The sequence below is a fragment of the Barbus barbus genome, assembly GCF_936440315.1.
Source record: "Barbus barbus genome assembly, chromosome: 38".
NCBI lineage: Eukaryota > Metazoa > Chordata > Actinopteri > Cypriniformes > Cyprinidae > Barbus > Barbus barbus.
In genome coordinates this window covers 22,322,213-22,347,892 of record NC_136716.1, presented here as the reverse complement: position 1 = coordinate 22,347,892, position 25,680 = coordinate 22,322,213, and the positions used below count along the sequence as shown (strand labels likewise).

General features: G+C 37.3%; 1 protein-coding gene across 1 annotated transcript in view; it reads left to right on the top strand.

Annotated features, from left to right (window-relative positions):
- Positions 1 to 22,426, top strand: part of LOC306857818 (protein sidekick-2-like) — a 317,048-nt gene extending 294,622 nt beyond the window's left edge. Inside the window, exons 38-45 of the mRNA XM_079398002.1 lie at positions 429 to 566; positions 1,884 to 2,045; positions 2,137 to 2,262; positions 4,152 to 4,316; positions 4,419 to 4,559; positions 5,650 to 5,788; positions 9,312 to 9,441; positions 20,530 to 22,426. Coding sequence (XP_079254128.1) covers positions 429 to 566; positions 1,884 to 2,045; positions 2,137 to 2,262; positions 4,152 to 4,316; positions 4,419 to 4,559; positions 5,650 to 5,788; positions 9,312 to 9,441; positions 20,530 to 20,946 — 1,418 coding nt within the window. The 3' untranslated portion in view covers positions 20,947 to 22,426. The remainder of the gene's footprint in view (positions 1 to 428; positions 567 to 1,883; positions 2,046 to 2,136; positions 2,263 to 4,151; positions 4,317 to 4,418; positions 4,560 to 5,649; positions 5,789 to 9,311; positions 9,442 to 20,529) is intronic.
- Positions 22,427 to 25,680: the final 3,254 nt, after the last annotated feature.

The window sequence follows — 25,680 nt, the reverse complement described above, 5'->3', positions numbered from 1 at the left end:
TGACATACTAAAGAGTATTGTGTTTGCTTGTGGTTACAACTACATATAATAGCTTGACAGTTTTTGTTTATATCATAAATCGCTCTTCCAGAAAACACTTTGACTGGCGTTAAATGATTTTGTCTCAAGCTGTGGAGCTGAAACACATAGAAAAGGCAGTACAATAAATCAGCAAGAGTCTGACAATCTTCTCACAAGCTGTGTCTGTCTTCCTCTCCTTCATCTAAAAGATTTGTCTCTACTTTATGTCTGCTCTTTTTCTTTTTCCTCCAGAGATAGAAACAGGCACAGAATGACAGGTAATTTAGTTGTAGCTGTTTTTTGTTCCAAGAAGGGTTTAAAGTCTCAATTCCAGGAAAGGGAGTCAGACAGACACGTTTAATCCATTGAGACTGTCTCTCCTGATTAGCAGATGTTTTCTCTTTCAGCTCCCAGCGCTCCCAGTTTCATGCATTTCAGCGAGCTCACCACCACCTCTGTCAACGTGTCGTGGGGTGAGCCTGTCTTCCCTAACGGCATCATTGAGGGTTACAGACTTATCTACGAGCCCTTCATGCCTGTTGATGGTCAGTGCCTTTCTTGTTTCGTGTATACATTTCAGAGTTCATGTATAACACCTTTAGCCTCAAATTTCCTTTTTCTAACACCTTATTAACATTCCCAGATAATCATGAGTTTAATTAATATAGCCAGTTAGTAGTCACAGAGAGAGAGAGAGTGTGTGTGTGTGTGTGTGTGTGTGTGTGTGTGTGTGTCTGTATTTGTTTGTGTGCAGGGGTGTTTGGCCCAGGAAAACACTTTCCTTCCATAAATGTGTTAACATCGATTTGTGATTATTATAATCAGTCAGGGTCCACAATTAACACATGCCAGTGGTGGGTTAATTGCAAAGTTACTGTTGATAAATATTGTAACTGCCCATGAAATTTTGCTTTTCTTTTTTTTTTTTATATTTATATTATTATTTTAGCTGCTATTTAAAATTATTTAGCTATTTCCTTGCTTATTTATGACAAACAGCACATGTAATTTTGCTCTATTACTTACAAACAGTATTATTATAATATAATTTATATATTATTATAATATTTAATACTATTTTGAGTTAGCTTTTTTATATTAAAATTTTTTATTTTAATTTAGTTTTAGTACTTTTTTTACGTGCTATTTATCTTTATTTAATTTACGTAATTTACATTGTTATTTTACATTTTAGTTTTAATTTTAGTTAATTATTTTATATTTAAATTGAAATTTTTCATCTAATATTTATATTTTATATTAGCTTAAACAATGATTTATTTAATATTTTTTTAATAAATTTAAAAATATATATATGTTAATAGTTTTAGTTGACATTAACAAACATAATCTATTCTCTGTTGAAACAGCACTTGTCACAACTCCTTGATTTTATTCTTTATATTTTCATTTTGGTGCCGTTTAGTGGCCTTTTTTTGATACAATGGAGTTCTGGAGAAAATTTTAGGAGTTCAATATTCAAACTTCAGAAAAGTTATTAGAAAACACAAGTCTTTAAAAATGTACAATGTGCATCAAATTATCACTCTTAAAACTTACACAATACAAAAATAATAAAATTACCTAAAGTATAAAATTATAAAAAATATAATTGCCTAATAAAATTACCAGCTAAAATCTTATTAACTGGCTAAAGCCATTTTGCTTGCATTTAGCACTTGATGAGTGTTAATTTTGGACCTTGTGATCATTATTCAGGGGCCAACAATATTGTTGAGATGAGATCTACGCCCACGTCTGAGTGTGTGTGTCGAGCTCCTGTTGCCTGAACTAAAAGTAGTGTGTCTGTCTAGAGTCCTCAGTGGCCTGTGTCGACTGTCTTCACTCCCCCTCCCCCCCAGGCGTCAGTAAGATCGTGACGGTGGATGTGAAGGGGAACGCCCCCCTGTGGCTGAAAATCAAAGACCTGGCGGATGGCGTCACGTACAACTTCCGCATTCGCGCCAAAACCTTCACCTATGGTCCGGAGGTGGAGGCCAACATCACCACAGGACCTGGAGAAGGTCTGTCTGCATGCTTTCTCCGTGCCTCCTTACAATTTCAGCTAAGCAATTTCAGCAAGTTCATTTAACCCCATTGCTTCTATGTGATCAGGAGCCCCGGGCCCTCCTGGTGAGCCCTTCATCTCTCGATATGGCTCTGCCCTTACCATCCACTGGACCAATGGGGATCCCGGGCGAGCACCTATCACCCGCTATGTTATTGAGGCCAGGCCCTCAGGTGAGATTATTTGCACTTTGCAGACTGGAAATTAAACATGATGAACTCTCAGCATGATGAACCTTAGTACTCATATGGGAGTTCCAGGTTTGTGTGTGTACCAATTACTTTCCTTTTATCTTCCTGTCATTTCTTTACTGTGTGTCTATGAAAAGTGTCCAAACGATAAAAATAAAATCAAAATAGTCACATTCTTTGCACTTAAGGTCACTGCACACTGAAACTTTCGCATTTTAAAAAATAAATACGACCTCACGTTGTGTCAATCACGTTTGCACACTGCCTCCGAAACTTTCGTCCAATAACCTTTACAGTTTTCCAGAGTGAAGTGGGGCTCTGTGTTCATTTACACGCGAGCATCTCATGATCCAGTGTTTTTAGTGTCTCAGAGCAGCTCAGTTCACAGTTTTTTCTGAATTTATCACTCCATTTAATTTTATAACATGCATTTGGAACACAACATAAACCAACCATCTTCAGAGAAGTGTGGTGCTTTAATAATTGAAAATGAAGAAATTAGAAGCCATGAATATTAGTATTGTAATTTAGCAGTTGATAGTATAATATTTGTATTATTTATATAATTAATTAATTTATTTCTTAAATACTCATTGTTTTATTTTACGCTTAAATATTACAATAGTAATATTACATATTTTGTTTAATATTTACATTTAGGAATTATCATTATTATTATTTTGTAGTCTCACATGTGTCCTACAAACAGAAAACTGTTTTTTTTTTTTTTTTAGGTTTTTTTTATTTTATTTTGTAATCGCATTTTAAATTACAATTTTTTATCAGAAAGTTATATTTTTTCCCTAAACTGTGCAGCCCTCCATAGAGTCTTGGTACTCTTTAATGAAATGCTGACTTGCAATGGGTCCAGTTTCCACTCCCCTACACTCACTCTCCAATTCTCTGTTTATCTACCCATAAAAAGTAACAAAAACACAAATAGATATCGAACTGAAATCAGTATGTTTACAGTGAAACATAACAATATCTTCTGATTTAAAAGAGCCAACTCAAGACTTGTATCCAAGGAAATAAGTAAACTAGTGTATCTGACTTTAAGGCCCACGCTTAGCATGAGATCCATTTGGCAGTATATTCATCAACTAAACTTCTAGATACAAATTTTCCCAAACAATGAATAGTGATTCCATATGCCTCAGTCTGGAAAAAAAGATGCTGACGGCAGCTTGTGTCCGATGAAGGAGATATATTGATGTGAGACAAAGCAGATCAGATTTCCTCAGTGACTGAAGAAAAGCTGTGCTCGAATGAGAATGAGTTCTGGGGGAGGAGCAGATGGGATTGATTTGAAGAAACTGTGTGTGTTAAAGACCCATACATTAGCGTGATGTGTGCCAGCCAGGCCAACTTTGCATGCCATTGATGTGCCGTAGAGGTGGAATATTATTTTCACTCTCTGCCCTGAAGATCTCACCCTGTAATTTCTCTAGCAGGCCTGGCACATGACACCAGCTCTATTTTCTCTGTCTCTCTGCACTGCTGGCTGAAGGCACTTGGGGTTCTCGGTAGCACATTAAACACATTAGACATAGCTGAAAAGACATGTGATCTATATTGTGATAAAATTGTATTTGATGAGGTCTCGCCTCTGAATTATTAGCCCTGACAGCTGCTGCAGTATTAAACAGAAAAACAGTGCATCCCAAAATAAACATTTGGTAATGAATAAAATTTTTTACTCCCATGTTGTTTCAAACTTGTATATGGATTTGAAATTACATGAAGGTGAGTAAATAATGATTTCCTTAGTTGTGTTTCTCTAATGTCATCAGACTCATAAAAAATATGACTGATATAAACTATGTGACTGTGAGTGACTAGGCATTTTTATTTCTTAAAAAATTTTCCAGATGAAGGCTTGTGGGACATCTTAATCAAGGACATTCCCAAGGAAGTGACATCATACACCTTCAACATGGATATCTTGAAACAGGGAGTCAGCTATGATTTCCGGGTCATCGGGGTGAATGATTATGGGTATGGGTCTCCAAGCCAACCGTCACCATCTATATCAGGTTAGTTCAAACTCTTAGAAAGTTAGAACAAGTGAAAATCAATCTGAAATGATGCAAAGGTTAATTCTTCTAATGATATATGAATCTGTGTTTTAATTCCAGCACAAAAAGTGTCTCCGTTCTATGAGGAATGGTGGTTTCTGGTGGTGGTGGCTCTGGTCGGCCTCATTTTCATCCTGCTTCTAGTTTTCATCCTCATCATCAGAGGCCAGAGCAAGAAATACGCCAAGAAATCTGACTCAAGTATGTGTCTGTCTATCTATCTATCTATCTATCTATCTATCTATCTATCTATCTATCTATCTATCTATCTATCTATCTGTCTGTCTGTCTGTCTGTCTGTCTGTCTGTCTGTCTGTCTGTCTGTCTGTCTGTCTGTCTGTCTGTCTGTCTGTCTGTCTGTCTGTTTGTCTGTCTGTCTGTCTGTCTGTCTGTCTATTGTTCTGTTTGTGTGTCCATCCATCCATCCTATTGTTCTATCGTTATATCATTCTGTTTGTGTGTCCATCCATCCATCTATCTATCGTTCTATCATTCTGTATATGTATCATTCTATCTATCGTTTTGTCTGATTGTGTGTCCGTCCATTCATCCATCCATCCATCCGTCGTTCTATCGTTCTATGTATCGTTCTATCTATCATTTTGTCTGTCTGTTCGTGTCCATCCATCCATCCATCTATCTGTATATCTGTCTATTTGTCTATCTATCTATCGTTCTATCATTCTATCTATCCTTCTGTCTATCTGTCATTCTTTCTATCATTCCATCTGTTTATCGTTCTTTCTATCTGTTTGTGTGTGTATTTGTTTATGTCAAAGGGTCATTCAGGGAGAGGTGTGGTGAATGAAACAGCATTGTTGTTGCTGTGACATCTTCAGTGTGGTATGTGTGTGTGGTGTGTGGTCAGCATTTCTGTAGTAAGAGCAGGCTGACCACAACAGAACTGGGGGGTGGGACACTGTCATGTGGGTCACTAAGCATGTTAAACAAACTGAGGGAGCATAAGAGGCCCAGTTTGTGCTTCCACACAAAAACACACTGCATCAAACAAATGTCAGACACACACACACACACATACACACCATTCACACAACACCACCTGCCAGCCCAGAACTGTTTTATCTTAATGAGGGTGTTCAGCTCCAAAAATAGCAAAGGTTTAGAGATTATTTGGTTTATGTGGTTTTGGTGGCATTACATTCTGTTATCATGATTGACCCCCATGACAAAATTAATCTCTGTTTCAATTAGTTTAGTAAGACCCACAGCATCATCTTCAGCAGATCAAGAGGTCTTAATCTCTTAATGTCTCCATATCTCATCCTTACAGGCAACAATTCCAACTGCAATGCATTGACACATGGAGAGATGGTCAGCCTGGACGAGAGCCGCTTCCCTGCCTTGGAACTGAACAATCGACGACTATCTGTCAAAAATTCCTTCTGCCGCAAAAATGGCGTCTATACCAGGTCCGTGGACGTTTCTCTCTTTGTCTCAGTCTTTCAAGGTTTTTAATATAAACATGCAGGTTTTTAGGGTTTTTAATATGAGCATGCAGGTTTTCAAGCTGAAATGTGACCCTGGACCACAAAACCAGTCTTAAGTTGCTGGGATATATTTGTAGCAATAGCCAAAAATACATCGTATGGGTCAAAATTATTGATTTTTCTTTTATGCCAAAAATCATTAGGACATTAAGTAAAGATCATGTTCCATGAAGATATTTTGTAAATTTCCTACCGTAAATGTATCAAAAGTTAATTTTTGATTAGTAATATGCATTGCTAAGAACTTAATTTGGACAAATTTAAAGGCAATTTTCTCAATATTTAGATTTTTTGCACCCTCAGATTCCAGATTTTCAAATAGTTGTATCTCAGCCAAATATTGTCCTATCTTAAGAAACCATACATCAATGGAAAGCTTATTTATTCAGCTTTCAGTAAATCTCGTGTAAATTTCATGTACCTTTGTGACTGGTTTTGTGGTCCAGGGTCACAAATATGTCAGCTGAGTTTCGTATTACAAATGGAATGGTCATAACAAAAAATTACTCAATCTAAGTACAATAGCTGCAATTTAATATGCTAATGTTCACCTGTCACTTTGCCCAGTAGGTTTCGGAATTTTATATGAAGTAGTAAATCAATTATCATATGTGCTTATTTTTTACTTTGCACATAGAACTATTATACTCCCATAAAGCTTCAACCACGTGGCAGTAATGAGGCAAAAATAGCCCAAAATCTAGGGGTTTCATATTCATCATGGAAAGACTGATGGGATTACCAAATGGCTCTACCTTCATAAGATCCTACTTTCCATCATAAAACTCAGTATAAAAAGTTTCTGTTTCCACTAATGAGAGCATTTCTCTTTGACAAGTCACAGACTAAGTGCAATAACAGATTCTGGTTCGTGACCTGCACCTATACTGCCACCATTCTTTCTGAAACAGGAATGTTTTAAAATATATGCACAAAACATTTATTATTGCAATTAATACTATGCTTAATATCAGTTTATTTTATGAAAATATGGGTATGGTGGCGTAGGTACTGTTATAGAAGTTAAGAATTTAAGTTAAGTAATTTTTAAAAAATTTTTTATTTAAGTTGCACATAGAATTTAAATATTGCACATGTTTTATATTTTGAAAATTGTCAAGCAGTGCCATGAATAGGTGCTCACACCTGTAGCAATATTTCCAGGTGTGCCAGGTGTGTATATCCAGTCCCATTTGAGAAATCTAGCCCTATTATCACAGCTTAGTTCTCAGCCTCTGCCTTCCTTCATCCTGGGTCACCTTGAGGAGGATCAAAGGTCCTCTGGTCTTTGAGGGGATGCCAGGCTCTTTCCTCTGGCTGCAGATTAAGGGAGAGATGTGGGAGGAATGTGCAGATGAAGTTCCACAGGCTTTGTTCTCTCCTGGGTGGAGGGTCTACAGAGCCCGAGCTAGACTGTGGGCTCACCGGCTGAGAGGATCAGGAAAGTGAATGAAGAACCTCAGGAAAATCTTAGAGAAGTGACAGGAGCGTCAAGGTGGAAAGAATCAAAGACGCTTGATATATGCCCACTGCAGAGAGCTGGTTCAAGCCACGGTCTTGCTGTTTTAACCTCAATAGTTATGACACTGCATAGCTCAAGTAACACAATACAGAGAGCTTCTCTTCTCAAGATACTGGCAGGATTCAAAGACTGCCTGCTGAGAAGGAGGTTTGTGATTTGAGATCTAAAACAGGTCTTTCTTTTAAGATTCTTCTGACTGTTTTCATGGCATATCAGTGGTTTCTCAAACAAAATCGGAGCAAAAGTTTGGGTAGCATACAGCATTCCATTTGTTTTTGTCTTGAAAATTTTGGGGTAGTTCACCCAAAAATCTCCATAAAAAATGTTTGTTCCAGGCAATGACTTTCTTCTGTAGATCACAAAAGGAGATTAGCATATTGATCTTTTTTTTTTTTCATTTAAAAAAAGTGAATAGAGACGGGCACTGTTGAACTACAAAATACACAGAAAAGCAAAAAGCACATTTTGAAAGTATTATAAAAATAGTTCTGATGCCATATGATTGCTTTTTTCAAAGAACAGAACAGTAAATTTATGTTGTTTAAATTTGAAAATGAAAATGAAAATGTGTGTGTATGTGTGTGTGTGAGTGTGTTAATAAAAAAATGGCAATACATAATTAGAAATAGAAACATTTATTAGAAATAATAAACATTAGAATGAAGGTGCCAGGGCAGCAAAAGATATGAGAGACCACGGGTCTTATCTCAGTGATATGAAGAGTGTTGTTTTTAAAGGCAGGGGAAGTATATGGTATGCTTTAACTCTGCGTTTAAGACTTTACTGTTCTGGACTGCAGAGAGCTGACTAGGCCTGTTTACAGCGCACGCACACACACACACAAATCAGCAGCACAATCTGTTTCAGCAGTTTCAAGCACACTCGCACACAAGTGAAATTTAGTTTTATTTGTAGATATATTTCGGTAGAAATAAAAATGTAATGCATTTTAGAAAGAAAATCTAAGACCAAGATAATCAGTGAAATATATTTAATTTATATTTATTCATAGATATTTTTCAATAAAAATGTAATGCATTTTACATTTTATCTTAGATCACATATTAGTGATGATTTGTTGGAGGAGTTTGCAGTAGCTGTATATTTACATTATATTTATGTATTCAGCAACTAGGTTTGTGTTTCCTTTGCAATCATGAATGCAGGTTTGAAAAGAGAAAAGTGCAAACAACTTGAGAGAGAAAACAACTTGGACACAAATAGACTGCAAACATGGATGTGGAGTTTGTTTTGGAATGGTTCAGTATTAGTGGCAGAGAAAATGACATTTTTTAGGTTCTGAAAAAAAACATAGTGACACTTGTATAAAACACTTGCAGTAAACTGATTTTTAAAGGCTTCTCATAGAGTAACAGAAAACCACAGTCAGTAAAAGAGGTTTTTATATTTTTAATAGCTGAAGTATAATCCAGAATTCACAATTTTTTTTTCTTAGCTGCTCTCCACTGCTGTATCACAGAGACTTAATTATGCAGAAAACCCTTGGAGCTGGCATCTTACAGTGGTCCCATGATGCTCATAAAGACTCCCCTCTCAATACAAACACTGTACTTCATTCGTCTAACAAAGACACAAGTGTCTGCTGCTGGAATTACTGCCAAACCTTTTCTAAAGATGCTTCATACTGTCAGATATTTGATATTGCTTTATATATATATACTCCAAAAGTATTATAAATGAAAATTCCAAAAGTATTATAAATGAAAATTCCAAAAGTATTATAAATGAAACATTTGTATCAGATTTTGCTTGAATATTTTTTTTGGGGGAAATATTTATTTATTCATTCATTCATTCATACATACACAAAAAATATATTCATGTTAAAAATAATGAAGTTGGACATTTTGACAGTATTCATCCTATGCTATAAAAATAGTGTTGTGTCGCATTTTTGCTCAGGTCACCTCCTCGACCCAGTCCAGGCAGTCTACACTACTCAGATGAGGACGTCAGCACTAAGTACAATGACCTGATCCCAGCAGAGAGCAGCAGCCTCACAGAGAAACCATCAGAGATCTCAGATTCACAGGTAACAAACGTTCAGTGACGAGACATTGTCAGTCTGTGTGTGTTAATATGTGTTAAAGGGACAGTTCACCCAATAATTCTGTTCTCAATTACTCACCCTCATTTCAAGAGACTTTAAAGCTTTAAAAAGGATGTAAATATGCATACTGTATATGCTTTTCTGATTATGGAGCGTTTGCCTCCTTTCCAAAACCTGAAAGCCACAGTTCATATTATAATTGTATGGGAAAGAGCAACCAGTATCAAAAAAATCTCCTTTTGTGTTTCACAAAAATTCTAAAAATAACACGAGGGCGTTTTTGGGTAAACTATCCCTTCAACCTCCAAGCAGAATTTCTAGTGCTAAATCTAGTCACGTTCATTTAGAAATTCCCTTATCACACACTTTTATTAGGACAAGACTCGCTGTGCTGAAACTTTCTCAAAAGTAGGATACAGCCCTGCAGGAAAGGTCTGTAATACCCTACTTGAGATTTTGGCTGTCTTACTTGCGCATGGCTTCAATCCAGGCTAGGTCCTGTGGGTGATTTTTTTTTATCATGTCCAGAACATTCTGCTGCCTCCTAGTTCATTCTCTCCAGACTTTGTGTCCTGAGGCACGAGTTGGAGAATCTGTGGTAGATTTGAGAACAAAACACAGTGCAGCACACAGGAATTCTAATCAAACAAATACTCACACAGACACATAAAGATTAAAGTGTGAAAACTGGAAGGCTTTGGTTGGACTCTCTCCATTTCTCTCAAGTGACCATTTAGCTGGCATGATGAGCAGAAACCATTCAGTTTTAGTTGTGTGAAAGTCTAGCATTAGCATTTACTAAATCAAACTCGCAAACTGGCAAAGAGAGCAGGAAACACACACACACACACATGCTGTTTTCTTCACATTAACAGTCTTCTATTTCCAATGAAACACTGCTGCGAAACATGAATCTATTATTAGTCCTGTTTTCAGAAGCATCATTCATTTTTTATGAATTTTTTTAGGTAGATTGAGTAGAATGATTATTGTGAAAAAGTTCACTCATGTTGCATAAAATTAGATTTTCACTTAGGGGTGTACTCACTTTTGTGGCCAGCGGTTTAGACATCAATGGCTGTGTGTTGAGTTATTTTGAGGGGACAGCAAATTTACACTGTTATACAAGCTGTACACTCACTACTTTACATTGTAGCAAAGTGTCGTTTCTTCAGTGTTGTCACATGAAAAGATATAATAAAATATTTACAAAAATGTGATGAGTGTACTCACTTCTGTGAGATATTGTGTGTATGTATATATATATATATATATATATATATTAGGGCCGGGACTTTAACGCGTTAATTTAGATTAATTAATTACACAAAAATAACGTGTTAAATTTTTTTAACGCATTTTAATCGCACTTATTTTTGCACCGCGGAACGTTTCTCACTGGATGAGTTTCGGCGGACCGATTATACTGGAGCACCAACTAGTGCAAAGAACGGACTTGCGCTCTCGTGGAGACCGGTCTTGCCAAGCTTCCTTGGAAGAACGAACTCGGAAGGACGCGAGAACACAGAACGCACACTTATGAGAACTGAGATGTACTGCGTTCTTGCTTAACTGACCGCATAGTCTCAGCATAAGCAGCGACCAATGAACAATAAATATTACAAAATGTCATAACTTATTAAAACATTTCATACTATTATATATATTACTTTCATATAATTGTATTGTTTTATTTTACAGCGTTATATGTTTTACTGTTAAGATTCATTTTAATATGCCAATAAAAATGCAGACTTTCTCCGGGTCTTATAACTTTATTAAAATTAACCAAAACAAAACGATAAATGTTTACTTTCAACTTGAAGAGCCGTTAAGTATTTGTGAGAGCGACTTTAAAGCTTACAGGCTTCCGTACACCGGCCACCCACAGCGTTTTCTGGGATTTCTAACGGCTCGATTCTCTCAAGTCTGCACTGGATGCATCCTCAGTTTCAAGAACATATCCGGGCACTTTCATGCATCCTCTGTACTTGCGTTCTTGAGAATTGGAACTGAACTTCGACGGTTAATGATGACGTAGAACGAGAACACAAGGACGCAAGATCGCTGAAGAACGCATATTGAGAAACAGCCAAAAACAAACCACAGTGAACATGGACAAAGAAGCTGATGAGACCGCTTTGGTTGGCCCTGTCGATGGGAAATTTAAAAATCCATATAAAAAAACTTACTTCTCACTGTTCTCAGGTCAAATATTTATATGCGATTAAAATGCGATTAATTTCGATTAATTAATTACAAAGCCTCTAATTAATTAGATTAATTTTTTTAATCGAGTCCCGGCCCTAATATATATATATATATATATATATATATATATATATATATATATATATATATATATATATATATATATATATATAGCATCAGAATGGGGAAGAAAGGGGATTAAGTGACTTTGAACGTGGAATGGTTGTTGGTGCCAGACGGGCTGGTCTGAGTATTTCAAAAACTGTTGATCTACTGGGATTTTCACGCACAACCATCTCTAGGGTTTACAGAGAATGGTCCGAAAAAGAGAAAATATCCAGTGAGCGGCAGTTGTATGGACGAAAATGCCTTGTTGATGTCAGAGGTCAGAGGAGAATGGACAGACTGGTTAGAGATGATAGAAAGGCAACAGTAACTCAAATAACCACTCGTTTCAACCAAGGTATGCAGAATACCATCTCTGAACGCACAACATGTCGAACCCTGAAGCAGATGGGCTACAGCAGCAGAAGACCACACCGGGTGCCGCTCCTGTTAGCTAAGAACAGGAAACGGAGGCTACAATTCACACAGGCTCACCAAAATTGGACAATAGAAGATTGGAAAAACATTGCCTGGTCTGATGAGTCTCGATTTCTGCTGCGACATTCAGATGGTAGAGTCAGAATTTGGCGTAAAGAACATGAAAGCATGGATCCACCCTGCCTTGTCTCAACGGTTCAGGCTGGTGGTGGTGGTGTAATGGTGTGGGGGTTATTTTCTTGGCTGACTTTGGGCCCCTTAGTACCAACTGAGCATCGTTTAAACGCCACAGCCTACCTGAGTATTGCTGCTGACCATGTCCATCCCTTTATGACTACAGTGTACCCATCTTCTGATGGGTACTTCCAGCAGGATAATGCACCATGTCACAAAGCTCAAATCATCTCAGACTTGTTTCTTGAACATGACAATGAGTTCACTTTACTCAAATGGCCTCCACAGTCACCAGATCTCAATCCAATAGAGCACCTTTGGGATGTGGTGGAACGGGAGATTCACATCATGGATGTGCAGCCGACAAATCAGCAGCGACTGCGTGATGCTATCATGTCAATATGGATCAAAATCTCTGAGGAATGTTTCCAACACCTTGTTGAATCTATGCCACAAAGAATTAAGCCAGTTCTGAAGGCAAAAGGGGGTCCAACCCGGTACTAACAAAGTGTACCTAATAAAGTGGCCAGTGAGTGTGTGTGTATATATATATATATATATATATATATATATATATATATATATATATATATATATACATATAGTATTATTATAATTATTATTGATTCAGAGTCTTAGGTGTACAGTACATGCATTTCAGATTTAAATGTAGTTAATGCAATCCCATTTTTGAGCCAGAAATTAATTTTTAAATTTATTTTATTGCAGTATTTTTTCTAGATTTCTTTCTTTTTTTTCAACCTATTTGTTAGTAAGAATAATATTTAGTTGTGGGAAATAGTTTATGTCCCAAAGGATTTCAAGCATTTAATTTCATTTAAAATTGTATGCACTGTCATCAGTACCTCCCAAAATGCGTATGCAATGTCAAACAACAGCTCAAAAGTTTTCGTCTCCTCCTCACTCTTCGCTGACACCTCCTGCCACCACCTCCTAGACTGCTGGCATCCGGCCACCTTTGACTCGTGGTTAGAAACAGAGCATATCCTGTTCCCCTTCTGCTCCTGCTAAAGTCTGGTATCATCGCCATCGAGCAGAGTGAACAGAGAGGCTGGAATCTCTCTTTGAAGTTTTATTGAGCGGATAACTCCAGGCTATTGCAGATCCATTGAGCTGTCTCCAAAAGAGCCAGAGCCTCCACAGAGATGTATAATACTGACATTGTTCAGAAACTCTTAAAGACGGCTCAAATTCATTTGGCAACCCAACAAACCTGAGCACCTAGCTGAGCCAGCTCTGCCTTTAAATGAACACATGGGAGATGGATGAGATGTTGGACAGGTGTAATTCTGTCTTGTCATTTGAGTGTGTTGGACACAAAGTTTATTTTAAATCTGATTTTAAGCTGCTTTTGGTTTTTGTTGGAAATGCTGGCGCTACTGCTGCAGCTAACAGCAGGGATTGTTCGGGCAGCCTTCCATGTCAAAGCATCTTTGTTTTAATTGGCTTTCTGATGATCATCCCAGCATCACATCATCGACACTGTGAGATTCTTCCCAGTGAGAGCCTGAAATAGCTCATGGAAAGTTTTGCTTCTCATCAGTCACTCTTATGTTACAGTAAAATGATAATGTGAATAATGTGCATTTGCACTGATTTTGCTGCCGATATAAAATTATAAAACTACTTTTATTTTAATATGCTTCTTTTTGAACTTTTTAATATTTTTTGTTTTGCCCATTGTAAACCTAAAAACGTTAACTAAGCAAAAGTAACCTGGGAATTTGGCAAGTAGTTTTTTTTTTTTTCATAACCTATATTAAAATATTTAATATATGATTAAAATTTATTCAATATCCTTAAATGTTAGATTAGTAAAATTACTTTTTTATCACAAAAAAAGGTGAAAAACAGTGTGGACATTTTAAGTAGTTTTCTACTGTATTATATTTAATACATTTAAACATTTTTACACTTCTTGGTTACATATTCTATTTGGAACTGATCCCTCTGATTAGGCAAAAAATAACCATTTGAATTAATTTCAGAGTAAATACATAAATACTGCGAATATTGTGTTAAAAATACTACTGTTCAAAAGACTGGGGTTAATATAAGATGTTTTAATGTTTTTGAAATAAGTTATTATTCTCATCAAGGCTGCATTTACCGTATTTGATCAAACAATACGGTAAAAGCAATAATATTGTCAAATATGATTACAATTTAAAATAACCGCTTTCTATTTTAATTAATTATAAAACCTCATTTATTTCTGTAATGCAAAGCTGAATTTTCAGCATCAATTACTCAGATTGAAGAATGGTCTTCAAACCATTCTAATATCCTGATTTGCTGCTCAAGAAAAATTTCTTAAGATTATTAATGTTGGAAGCATATTTTACATACATATTTTTAGATTATTTGATAAATAGAAAGTGCAAAAAAACTGCATTTATTTCAAATAGAAATCTTTTGTAACATTAAAAATGTCTTTACTGTCACTTTCGATCAATGCACCGTTGCATAAAAAAGAAAGTACAAATTTCTTACAAACTTTTGAAAGGCATGAAGATATCATTTTTGGTTATATTGCTCAGCCCTAATAACAGTGCGTCTTTGTCTGTCCAATCACCTGCTGTGCTTAATATTCTAATGGATCAGTGGAATGTGAGACATAGACACTTTCTACGCTCCTCCCCTCCAGTTAATCCATATCTGTGCCACAATAGGGTTTCTCCACCCGTCTCTGTTGAGATATGAGTGGGGGTGGGTTTGTTTTGGCGGTCACACTGGCCTTAAACCTAAATCTTGTGGCCTGTGTTAGATTTTTGAGCAAAAATCTCACACATGTAATGCCTCTTTAGTGACGCATCAGCACTGGCATCTATTGCAGAAAGAAAACATCCATAATCTTGTGTAAAACATATCTATATTCCATGCAAGTCTTTCGCAACTGTCACAAGGTCAGGCTAGTGTCTCTATCTAAATGTAAGTCAACAGAGGAAGTGAAGTTTCATTAATTTTAAAGGATTTCTGTAGGGCAAGGGCTATACTCAAACCGGGATTTTCCGGGAGGGAGCATCTTGCCCCACTTTCTCTCTCTGCAGGAGACAAAACATACGTGCCAAACAATCAGTTCCAGTAAGATCAGATCCTCCCATCTGAGCATTCTTTAACCAGACCCTTCACAATCTGTTATCAGCTTTTATTCTGATATTATTATTTTGTGTTTAGTTGAATATCTTGGCATATACTTGTACACTTGGTTTGGATTTTTTTGTGGTCTGAAGCTTATTTTAGTAACTTCATGAAGGCATTAATCAACAAAATGTCTTTATGATTAGAAGCAGGTGTGAATCACACTGTCATCATAACCAAGTGTCCGGAAAACATATTTTTTACCGTTTTGTTTAGTGCCAGCATTGCCCTTTTCACAATGTACTCTTTTTGCAACTTCCACAGTATTCCTGTCACATGTGTAAAATCACCATCTGGACTGCCTTTAATTTTATCTGGATTCTCCCTCTAGGTGGTTTGGCATAGCTGCCCTATACAGCACTAATATCACAATAGCAGATATGCTGTGATTTGATTATTTTCATCAAATGAATTTATGTGGTATTTCAGTTTCTTGTTGTGTTATATATAACACATTATACAATACATTCATTATTCAAACAAGCTTGAAAATATTGAGATTGAGGAGAAAGAATATCAGAGGAGTGGATGAATGCAAACAAACATTTTTGGAGGAGAGAACAGCTGTCACGTCTTGCATGTGTCAGCGGGGGAGGGCAGGAGTAGGTCACAGCACTCTGTGTCAACAGACATGTTTTGATGACCACACACACACACACACACCGTGTCAGCATGCAGCTTTAGTTTCTGAGCTTGGCTTCACTGTGAGGTCACACTGAACAGAAAAAAAAGCTTTCAAAGCTGAATTACAGGGTGTTTTGTTTTCTGCTTATTGAGTTGTTGAATTTGCTGGTATGATTGGAATGCCTCTCATTAGAACACTGCAGTTGTTTAAGAAGCTGAGATCAGCACTTGCTCAATAATAAAAGCATGGTGCTAGAAAAGTCTGTGATCAATAATTTTGAGCTTTATGGATGTATGTAAAATGGATGTGAAATGTCCAAAAAGTCCATATATATAGTACTATATATATATATATATATAGTGGCGGGAGGAGCCAACGACAGACACAGTGGGTGTGGCGTCAAGCCTCGGAGAGGTTTTTATTAAACAATAAAAAGGGAAAATAAAGTGTCCAAGGGGAAAAGTGTCCAAATAAACGGGGAATCTGGTGTCCTCGTTGTGCCGCGGGGCTAGTGAAGGAGGGTAGTGTTCGTCAGGGAAGGGTCCAGGGAAGGGGCGGAGTCCGGTGGCCGCACGCGCTCCCCTCTCGGGGCCGGGAGCGAGTGGCGGCGGCGTCTCTTGCGCGGCTCCTTCCATCTCCTGGATTCCCGGCGCTTCTGGGGGATTCGGCGGCCCGGCATCCTGGCCCGTCAGCCGCCTAACGGGTGCGGCAGTCCTGCTCGACGCACCCTTCCTGGACCCACGAGGACACCAGCGTGCATGCACGGGGAAGAGACCGGTCTCCCGAGGAGAGGCGCGTTCGGCATTTAACGGCGGCGGTGATGAGGCTCTATTCACGTCAGGTGCGCCTCATCACACGCCGCCAGCCCTGGCTGTTTCAGCGCCCCTCCTCTCTCACACACCCACTCCTGTCGGGAGCCTGGTGAAGGGCGGCGAATACGGGACGGGGTGGTGATGATGGACAGGGGGGAGGCAGCCGACTCGTCACAATATATATATATTCTTGATCTGTAATAACATATTATTAAATATGATTTTTTTTTCAATCATAAAATAAATGATCATTAAAACATAATTTATAAAATTACATGTAAATGGGAAGCACTGTAATTCTGTTTGTATTATTATAGACATGGCATGCATCTTGATCATTGAATAAAACGGTGAAAAAAATGAACTTGGCTAAACGGAAGTCAAAATGCAGAAATTTTTAACTAAAACTGCATTGAGAAGCACTTAAGTGATAGTTTCAGGAAAGAGTAGGTGTGTTTTTACTTTATCTAATAGCGGGATTCCATGAAATTCAGATTCCGATTTTTTTGGAATTTTCTCTTATGTACAGAGAGCCAAAAAAAGCGCTTTTCTGTATTCTGTAAAAATGGATGAAAGGGATTCAGCAGGTCTTCGGCATGAAATCTGCAGCTCTTATTTTAGGGGGATGTGGGGCTGGTTTGGGGGAAACTGTTTTCCTCTCTGGAATTTGAACAGAGGCATGTGTGTCACATGTGTGTGTGTATAATAATGGTGGACTGGAGAGATCTGTGCATTGTTAGTCTTTTCACTATAACACAGAAAGACAAGGAAAAATGTTGAACTGTTTTGCCAAAAATATACATTTAATATAGTGATCTTATGTGTTGTGCAATAGTTAATTTAGCGATAGAAGTGCAAGGACAATTCTGTAGATTCTGTTTGTTTGTATGTTTTCATTAATTTCACATGGCCACATAGCCTAGTAAAAGACTGTGAATGACAGACCTCTCAGACAGGGTGGATTAAATTTGATTAAACTAGTTTTTTTGTTAATAGCTCAAAAGTTATGTCAAACAATGGAGCGAGAGTCTAGCTATTCAGAAAGATCAGAATCAACCCCTAAAAGCAGCATTTAGAAATTCCCGGATTGAATTCCTGGCGGATGGAGTGCAGAAAGTGGTGGTGAGGATAGATGAGTCCTCTTAAAATGATATTCAAACCCTAAAAGCCTGAGCCATGATGGTTCTTCCCTCTTATTTTCAGTTTTCCCTCTCAATTTGGCAATTCAAGCTTAGTTGGTACTTTAGGATACATCTGTGGTGAACATCAGCCAGCTCTAGAGCTCTTGTGTGACCCAGATATGTCAGAAAGAGAAGAGGGAAGGTGTTGTAATAGATGTGGTGGTGGAAGACAAAGATTGATGGAGAGCTGATCTTCATACAGTTGTCCATTGTTCTAGTGCAGAGTGCTGTCTCAACAGTGTTGGAGGCTGCCATGAGGAACCTACTCGAGGTTGTTCCAAGAAATGCATTAAAGTGTCAAAGAAAGTGTAGAAGTACTCCTAGCCCGCATTACCCTTACAAAAAAGTATCATGGTACTAGCCTGCTGCTAAAATAGCATGGTATTCTTTGAATTTCCAAACAGCATCTTTTAATTAAACATATGCGTTCATGCTTTCCAATAGTAGACAGTAGGGTTCAAAAGTCTGTATTTTATTTATGTATTCTTTTTTTATAAAAAATAAAAACACAAAGGTTAAGACATGCAAAGAAGAAAACATATTTAAGTAAAATAAATATATTATAAATACAATGTTAATACTGATTTTTTTTTTTTAATGTTTAACTTAAATTGTTATAATAATATGGGTTTGTTATTAAATAAATTGTTTTAATTTAATATTTTAAACAAAACTGATATTACAGTAGTTTTTTTGTAAAGGTAATGCACCATTTTTTTTTTTAAAAAGTAGCAATTGTTTGTCCCATGAAATATGACTTGGGGCCCATACTGCACTGCTTTAAACCCCATGTCTCTGTTTACCTCTAGGAGGCGCTTGTTTTCTCCTTTAAGACTGGGGGCCTCCATACTCTTCCAACTCAAAGGGTGAGGACATGCATTGTGCATTGACTGACAGGAAGTCGCTTCCTAGTGCTTGTCCATTTCTAACCTCTCCATTAGGTTCATGCATACATGGTCAAACCCCCACCATATGGACGTGTGACCCCCTAAACGCAGCGTGTGATTGGTACCAGAGGGTATATTGGTTGTCATAAAGCATTGAGGTTATTTTTAAATGATAGATAGAGCCTTTTTTTGGTTCCTCCCTCCCTTTTTGGCTTTTCATTCTGTTTTGGTCATTTTTGACTGATTAAAAATTAGGTATGTGGTCTGTTGCATTTCAGTGCTTCCTTCCCACAGTAAATAAAGCTTTGATGATTTGGGGAAGGACATTAGAGATTGCAAGTAGAGTCCAGTAGATTAAATCATTGCATATTCTTCATTTATTCAGGCTGATGTCATGCCTCTTGTCTTTTTCACTTTGCAAGAACAGATTAAAAAGAAAAACTACTTGCAACACACTGTTTGACAAAACTAAATGAGCTCTTCCTACACAAGTTATTGTGGTCTTGAGAGCTTGTCAGTGTCCCTTTAGATTATAAATACTGTAAAGCTTTACAGTATTTTACTGAACACTGAACTGGTAACTTGAAGTTTGCTTTACCTATATGCAGTGATGATGAACAATGTAAATCGGATGTTTTGTGATCGAATGAATAGCAATCATTTTCACCAAACTCACACTTGTCAGCCATGACTTCTGTTCTGTTAATCTTTATTAACATTCGTTTTAGCCAAAGTTTTGTCAATTCAGATACTGCTACTGTATCAATAGCATACATGATAGTTGGGTTACTTCTTAAGATGAATTACCCACATATATTTTGAATTATAATTATCACAAATATTCTACCACTCAAAAGTTTTCTTTTTTTTTTAATGTTTTTAAAAGAAGTCTCTTATGCTGACCATGACTGCATTTATTTGATAAAATACAATAAAAACAGTAATATTATGAAATTACAATTTAAAACAGCTTTTTTTATTTTAATATATTTTAAAATGTAATTTATTCCTGTGACATGAACGCTCATGGAAAAGCATCACATGATTATTTTTTGATTTGGTGCTCAAGAAGCATTTCTTATTATCGCCAATCCTGAAAATAGTTGTGCTGCTTGATGTTTTTTGTGGAAACTGAAAAAGTTCAAAAGAACAGCATCAACAGGTCAATTTAATGCATCATGGCTGAATAAAAGTACTAATTTAGTTTTAAAAAATCTTACTGACCCCAATCTTTTGAAGAGTATTGTATGTATTAATGAAAAAAATTAAAGTATAATGGATACAAATTATCCAGGACAGAAAACATGCAAACCAACTGTAAAAAGTGACGTAAAATGCTTATTTCTGGTGGAACCTCTGATTCTATGGATTGATCCCGGACACCTACTCAAATCATCTCCCTACTTGAAATTGAGATTGTTGAAGTGATTCTGTCTCCATCACTCACTCATTCTTTCTCTCTTTCTCCACCCCAGGGCAGTGACAGCGAATATGAGGTGGACCCCAACCGACAGAAGACCCATTCATTTGTCAACCACTACATCAGTGACCCCACCTACTACAACTCCTGGCGCAGGCAGCAGAAGGGAATCTCCCGAGCACAGGCCTACAACTACACCGAATCAGAGTCTGGAGAGCCTGAACCCTGCGCCCCTCCGCCGCCTCTGCCCCCTCTGCCCCCTCTACCCCCATTCCCCCCTCAGCTCAGTTCCCCTACGCTTCAGAGCCAGTCCCAGACTGGCAGTCTGTTTAGACCCAAGGGCAGCCGGACTCCCACTCCATCCCAGCAGAGCTCCAACCCACCCAGTCAGCACGGCACACTTTATCGGCCCCCAAGCAGCTTGGCCCCAGGCTCCCGGGCCCCCATCGCTGGCTTCTCCTCCTTTGTTTGATAGAATGAAGATATCGGTACATGGAAATTCAAAACAAAGGCAGGGGATCTCTTACTTTCCCCAACGCCTGGTCAAACTCACGTCTATAGAAGAATGACAACAAACATCAGCCCTGGATCTGTTGTGCTTTACTTGTCATTGCAAGCTGATTTTTATTTTTGTATACTTTCTTTGATCACACAGTTTGTTTGATTTTTCGTTTAGGTTTTTGTTTTGTTTCTTTGCTTGTGTGTTCTCAGCGTGTTTCGCTTATAATGAAAGACAATCACTTGGAAAGACACAAACGCATCTGTGAGCTTTGTTTGTTTTGGTTTGGGTTTTTTGTGGCGTCTGAAAAAACTGCATGACTTTTATTGTTCAAACAATTCCTTTCGTTTGCTTTTTCATTTTGTTGTTAATGGTTCTTTTGTTTAATTGAGTTCCACAAAAGAGTACAACACCAACACTAAGTTACGAATGCTGGACAAAAGCACCGACACATGAAAAAGAATTTACAAAGGCTATGGAGAAAATCTCAGCATTTGGACCACATCAAGAAAAACGCTAAATGGTGGTTTTGACTGTGGTATTTTTGTTCTTACACAGATGACAAAGTACTGCGGTGATTACGAGAGGTGAAAGTGCATTTGACTAGAGACTATGATCTGATAAAGACCTGCCTGCACTTAGCACGTTTGAGTTGGAAAACCAGCATCATTTATTGATGTCACAGTTTTCGCCAGTGCTCTGAAAAGCCCAAAGGTCAAATTAAGTGCTTCATGCTAATCTGTGTATTGAATGTTTTTCCGGAGGTAAAATGTAGATTGTTTGTGAAGTTGAGCACGAGTATATTACTTATGGAAGGCCAAATATGTAAGAGTCTGATTCACTATGATATTATTATACTATTGCTCTGGATTCATTCAGATTCAGAGTCATTCATGTCAGCAGGGGGTGTGTATGTGTGTATGTGGTGGGCGGGGTCATTTGTTGCTCCTTTTGATTTGACTCTATGATGTCATCCTGAGCTTCAGGTTGCACTTCCGCCGTGCAAACGGTAACATCGGACACTAACGTCTATAACAGCAGTGGATATCGGATATTTGCCAGCATCTCAGGCGGAGCTGGATGTCAAACATAACCATCACCTCAGATTTTGCCTTTCCTGATCATCTGGCAAGACATAACGTCATAGAAGCTGACGACATTTCAAAGATTGTGCAACCAAGCAAATGTATTGTACCTGTGAGCTTCGGATGTTTCACTACTTCGCTTTGGCGTGGCTATTCAAAGTTACTGAAGATAAAAGAAAATGGACTAAGGGACCCAACACGACGCCAGCAAAGAACTAAACGGCACTTGCACAGCTTACTTGTGAGGTTTAATGATGTTGTTTGCTCTTTCTTTTTTCGTAAAGTGATTTTACTGTATGTATAAACAAGGTCAATCACATGCTCAGTCTGCCTGAACACAGTATATTCCTAAATAAATTGTTTTCTGCAAACGTTATTGGTTTGAACATTGAAGAGCATGAGAAATGAGCATTCATGGGTTATGAGTGACTAACGTAAGAGAGGAAGTGGGTCAATCTAAGTGAAAATGTCCTTAAAATTACATTACTTCAGCTGTTGAGACTTTACCACAGACACTATGACTATGTCTTAATCAGGAGCAACTGAAGAAAACAAGCAATATAAAAGTTCCTCTTCTATATAGATCTGAGTTTTTGTCCTAACCAATCTGAATATATTGGTGCTAGTCCATCTGGTAAACGAACATAGCCATATGAAACTGGATAACCATCATGAGATTTCCAATGAAACTGGTTGACCAATGAAGTCTTGCTGGTTAAAAGTTTACTCGCAAAATTTACTCACAATCATATCGTTCCAAACCTGTATGAACGGTAGCACAACAGTTTTGGTTCCAAATTTACTTTCATTGTTTGGACAAAAAAATACAATGCAAGTCAACAGGAAATGAAACACTCTGGTTAGTGTGGGCAAACTTGTTGTACCTGGTTAATACAGAGTCATTTGGCATTGAGACAGAGGCAACAGAGGTGGCCACATATTGCAACGGTGATTAAAAACATCACATTAGTTTACCATTTTAGAAATAACTCTATGTGGACCAGAGGCCTGGTGAGGATAAATACACATAGCATTTATAAGAGTTTATTTTTTAGGCTTATTTACTATCTTTATTGAACATGGGTTTTTCCAGATAGGATGTGTTCTTGGATGTGTTCCTAGATCTTTTGTTGGTCCTGGAACAACATTTAGGTCCAACGAATGTATTCCAAACTCTGTTTAATGGGAATATACCTTGGCCAAGTGTCTGCAATTGCGTCCTTGCAAATATGTTTAAAATTTAACCCAAACTCTGAAGTCTGATAGGACTGATAGGATTGTTGATCCAGGACCAACAAAGATGTCCTACTTGGAAAAATCACCATCACAGAATGAGTGTTATTATTTCATACTTTTACAATGTTTGAAAATCCATCTTAACCCTCTGATGGACATATATGTGGCCTGTCACTCAAAGTTTACCATCCTGTTGCTCTGATTGGGTTAATGAGTGTGGATATATCGGATCAGCAGACCTGTGAAATCCTGCTATGTTGGAAGCATCTGTTGCCTCCAGCCAGCCTACAGTCACACTGCTCCCTCAAGTTCAGAGAGAATAAAACCAATCACTCGTGATTCAATTTATATTCTGATTATCTTATAAGAAAAGGATCATTTATTTCTCTATTTCCATAATTTTCTCTCCTTTTTTTTGTGGTGGAAACTGCAAAAGTGATATGAACTCTTTCCTCTTTTTTTATTTACAAATTGCTTTTTTTCATCCTAAGTATGGCACGAATGAGACAGAAACTCCTGTATTTATACATTAATGATGTCAGAGGCAAAACAGGACAGGAATGTGTCTAAATGGAGGGAGATTCCACATCATATTCATCCCAGTGTAAGTCAATTTTTTTGTCCTATTAAACCTAATTTCCTGCTTAAAGCTAATTTTCTTGATTTAAATATAGCAGATGAACTAATATAACAGTAAAATGGCAAACGTTGGGTCATAAAACTGGTCCTAAGAACATGATTTCAGTGGCGGAACTTATTTGAAAGCTAATGTTCTTCACCATAAGAAAGGTCAAATCAAACACAGGTGTTTCTGAGCACTGCATACCTGAAGTCAACTGAAATAGCTTCTGACAGATAAATGATTAATGTTCAGCACTCAAACAGATATAAATGGAAAATATGCTTATATAATCTTGGGTTATATAAGGATTGTGAACGCAGCATATCTTGGAGTTCCCAGGCATTAGATATGCTATGGGTTTAGATGTTAGTCTCAACAGAAATAAATTATCTGACTTCTGACTTTGATATATCAACCTACAAACAGATTATGATTTTGTTTTTTTGATTTTTCATAATGCAATCAGGTCAAAATGAAGTTAGCAGTTAGCAATTTGTCCAACTACTGGGCTACAATTCAATGTTTCATTCAAGGTGCTTGTGAAGCTCTGCAGCTGTGATTCTTGTCTGCAGTTACTTCCTATTTGAGGTTACTTCTTTGAATTTTGTGTTAATTATTAAATCATATTATGTCCCTCTTTCACAGAAGGATAGTATGCACCATGTTGAGATCATACGACTGGATAAATGCTTTTGATGGCAATTATAGGGTAGAGTTTTACCACTGGATATGATCCCATTGATCAGCCTGTTTGTTAGCACTATAAAGGGCATGTCAGGAAGTAATCGCCTTTTTGAAAAGTTATGGGACTTTTTTGATGACTTTGGCGGCATTTTAAAAGCAGGTTTGAAGGGAAGATTGACTGTAAAAACTTTGTAAATGTGTGGTGGTTTTTACAGCTCTATTATATACAAAACATATGTATTAATTCCCGCCTTAAACTTTAGGTGGGCCATCTGGATTTCCGTATCTTACCTGCAATATTCTTACTTAGATGTTATTGGTTCATTCGAATGTTATTTTGTCCGTTTTTGGTTATTATGCTCTTTTTGATCCCTGATGTGATGTATGGTTGGACTGTGTATGTGGATGCAATGAGTGAATGTTTAGATCTGCTACTATTTTTTTCTTCTTTACCTGGATGAGGGAAATTTAGCGTGCAGATATATTGTACAAAATACGCTTTTTGTGTGTGGTGGTGGGGATTTGAACACATTTTGCCTTTCAGATGTGTGTAGAACTTAAACCAAAAGAAGTGTTTTGAAAATAGAGAGCTGAAATGAAGGTCTATTCAGATGTACGTTTATTTTTTATCATGTTAAGATGTTTAAAGGGCCTGCATTTCATTGTATGCCAGTTTGCAAATATGACCACTGGAGTCGTATGTCACTATGAATCACCCGGCTGAAGAGGATGTATGTGGTTGGGTTTGTCTCATTTGTTTAGTGTGGTTATTGCGTCAACATCAGTCCACTTGGTAACTGTAACCACAGCTGTAATCAAACACAAATTTAGTTTTTTTTTTTTATTCACAGACAAAAGGTGATCATTGCTACATTTGTAAAGACATCTGTTGGCCGTGTTTTGGTTAATTTTATTTTTTTACAAATTATATTTGTTCATTTAAAATGTGTTTATTTTTGTCTTTTCCTGTGGTGTGATTTACTTCATCAGTATTATACCAGTGCTGCATCTAAGGATTTTTAACAATTGGATATATTGTATTATAATGAGTGTTTAGTGCCAAGGTTGTACTCTGTGATC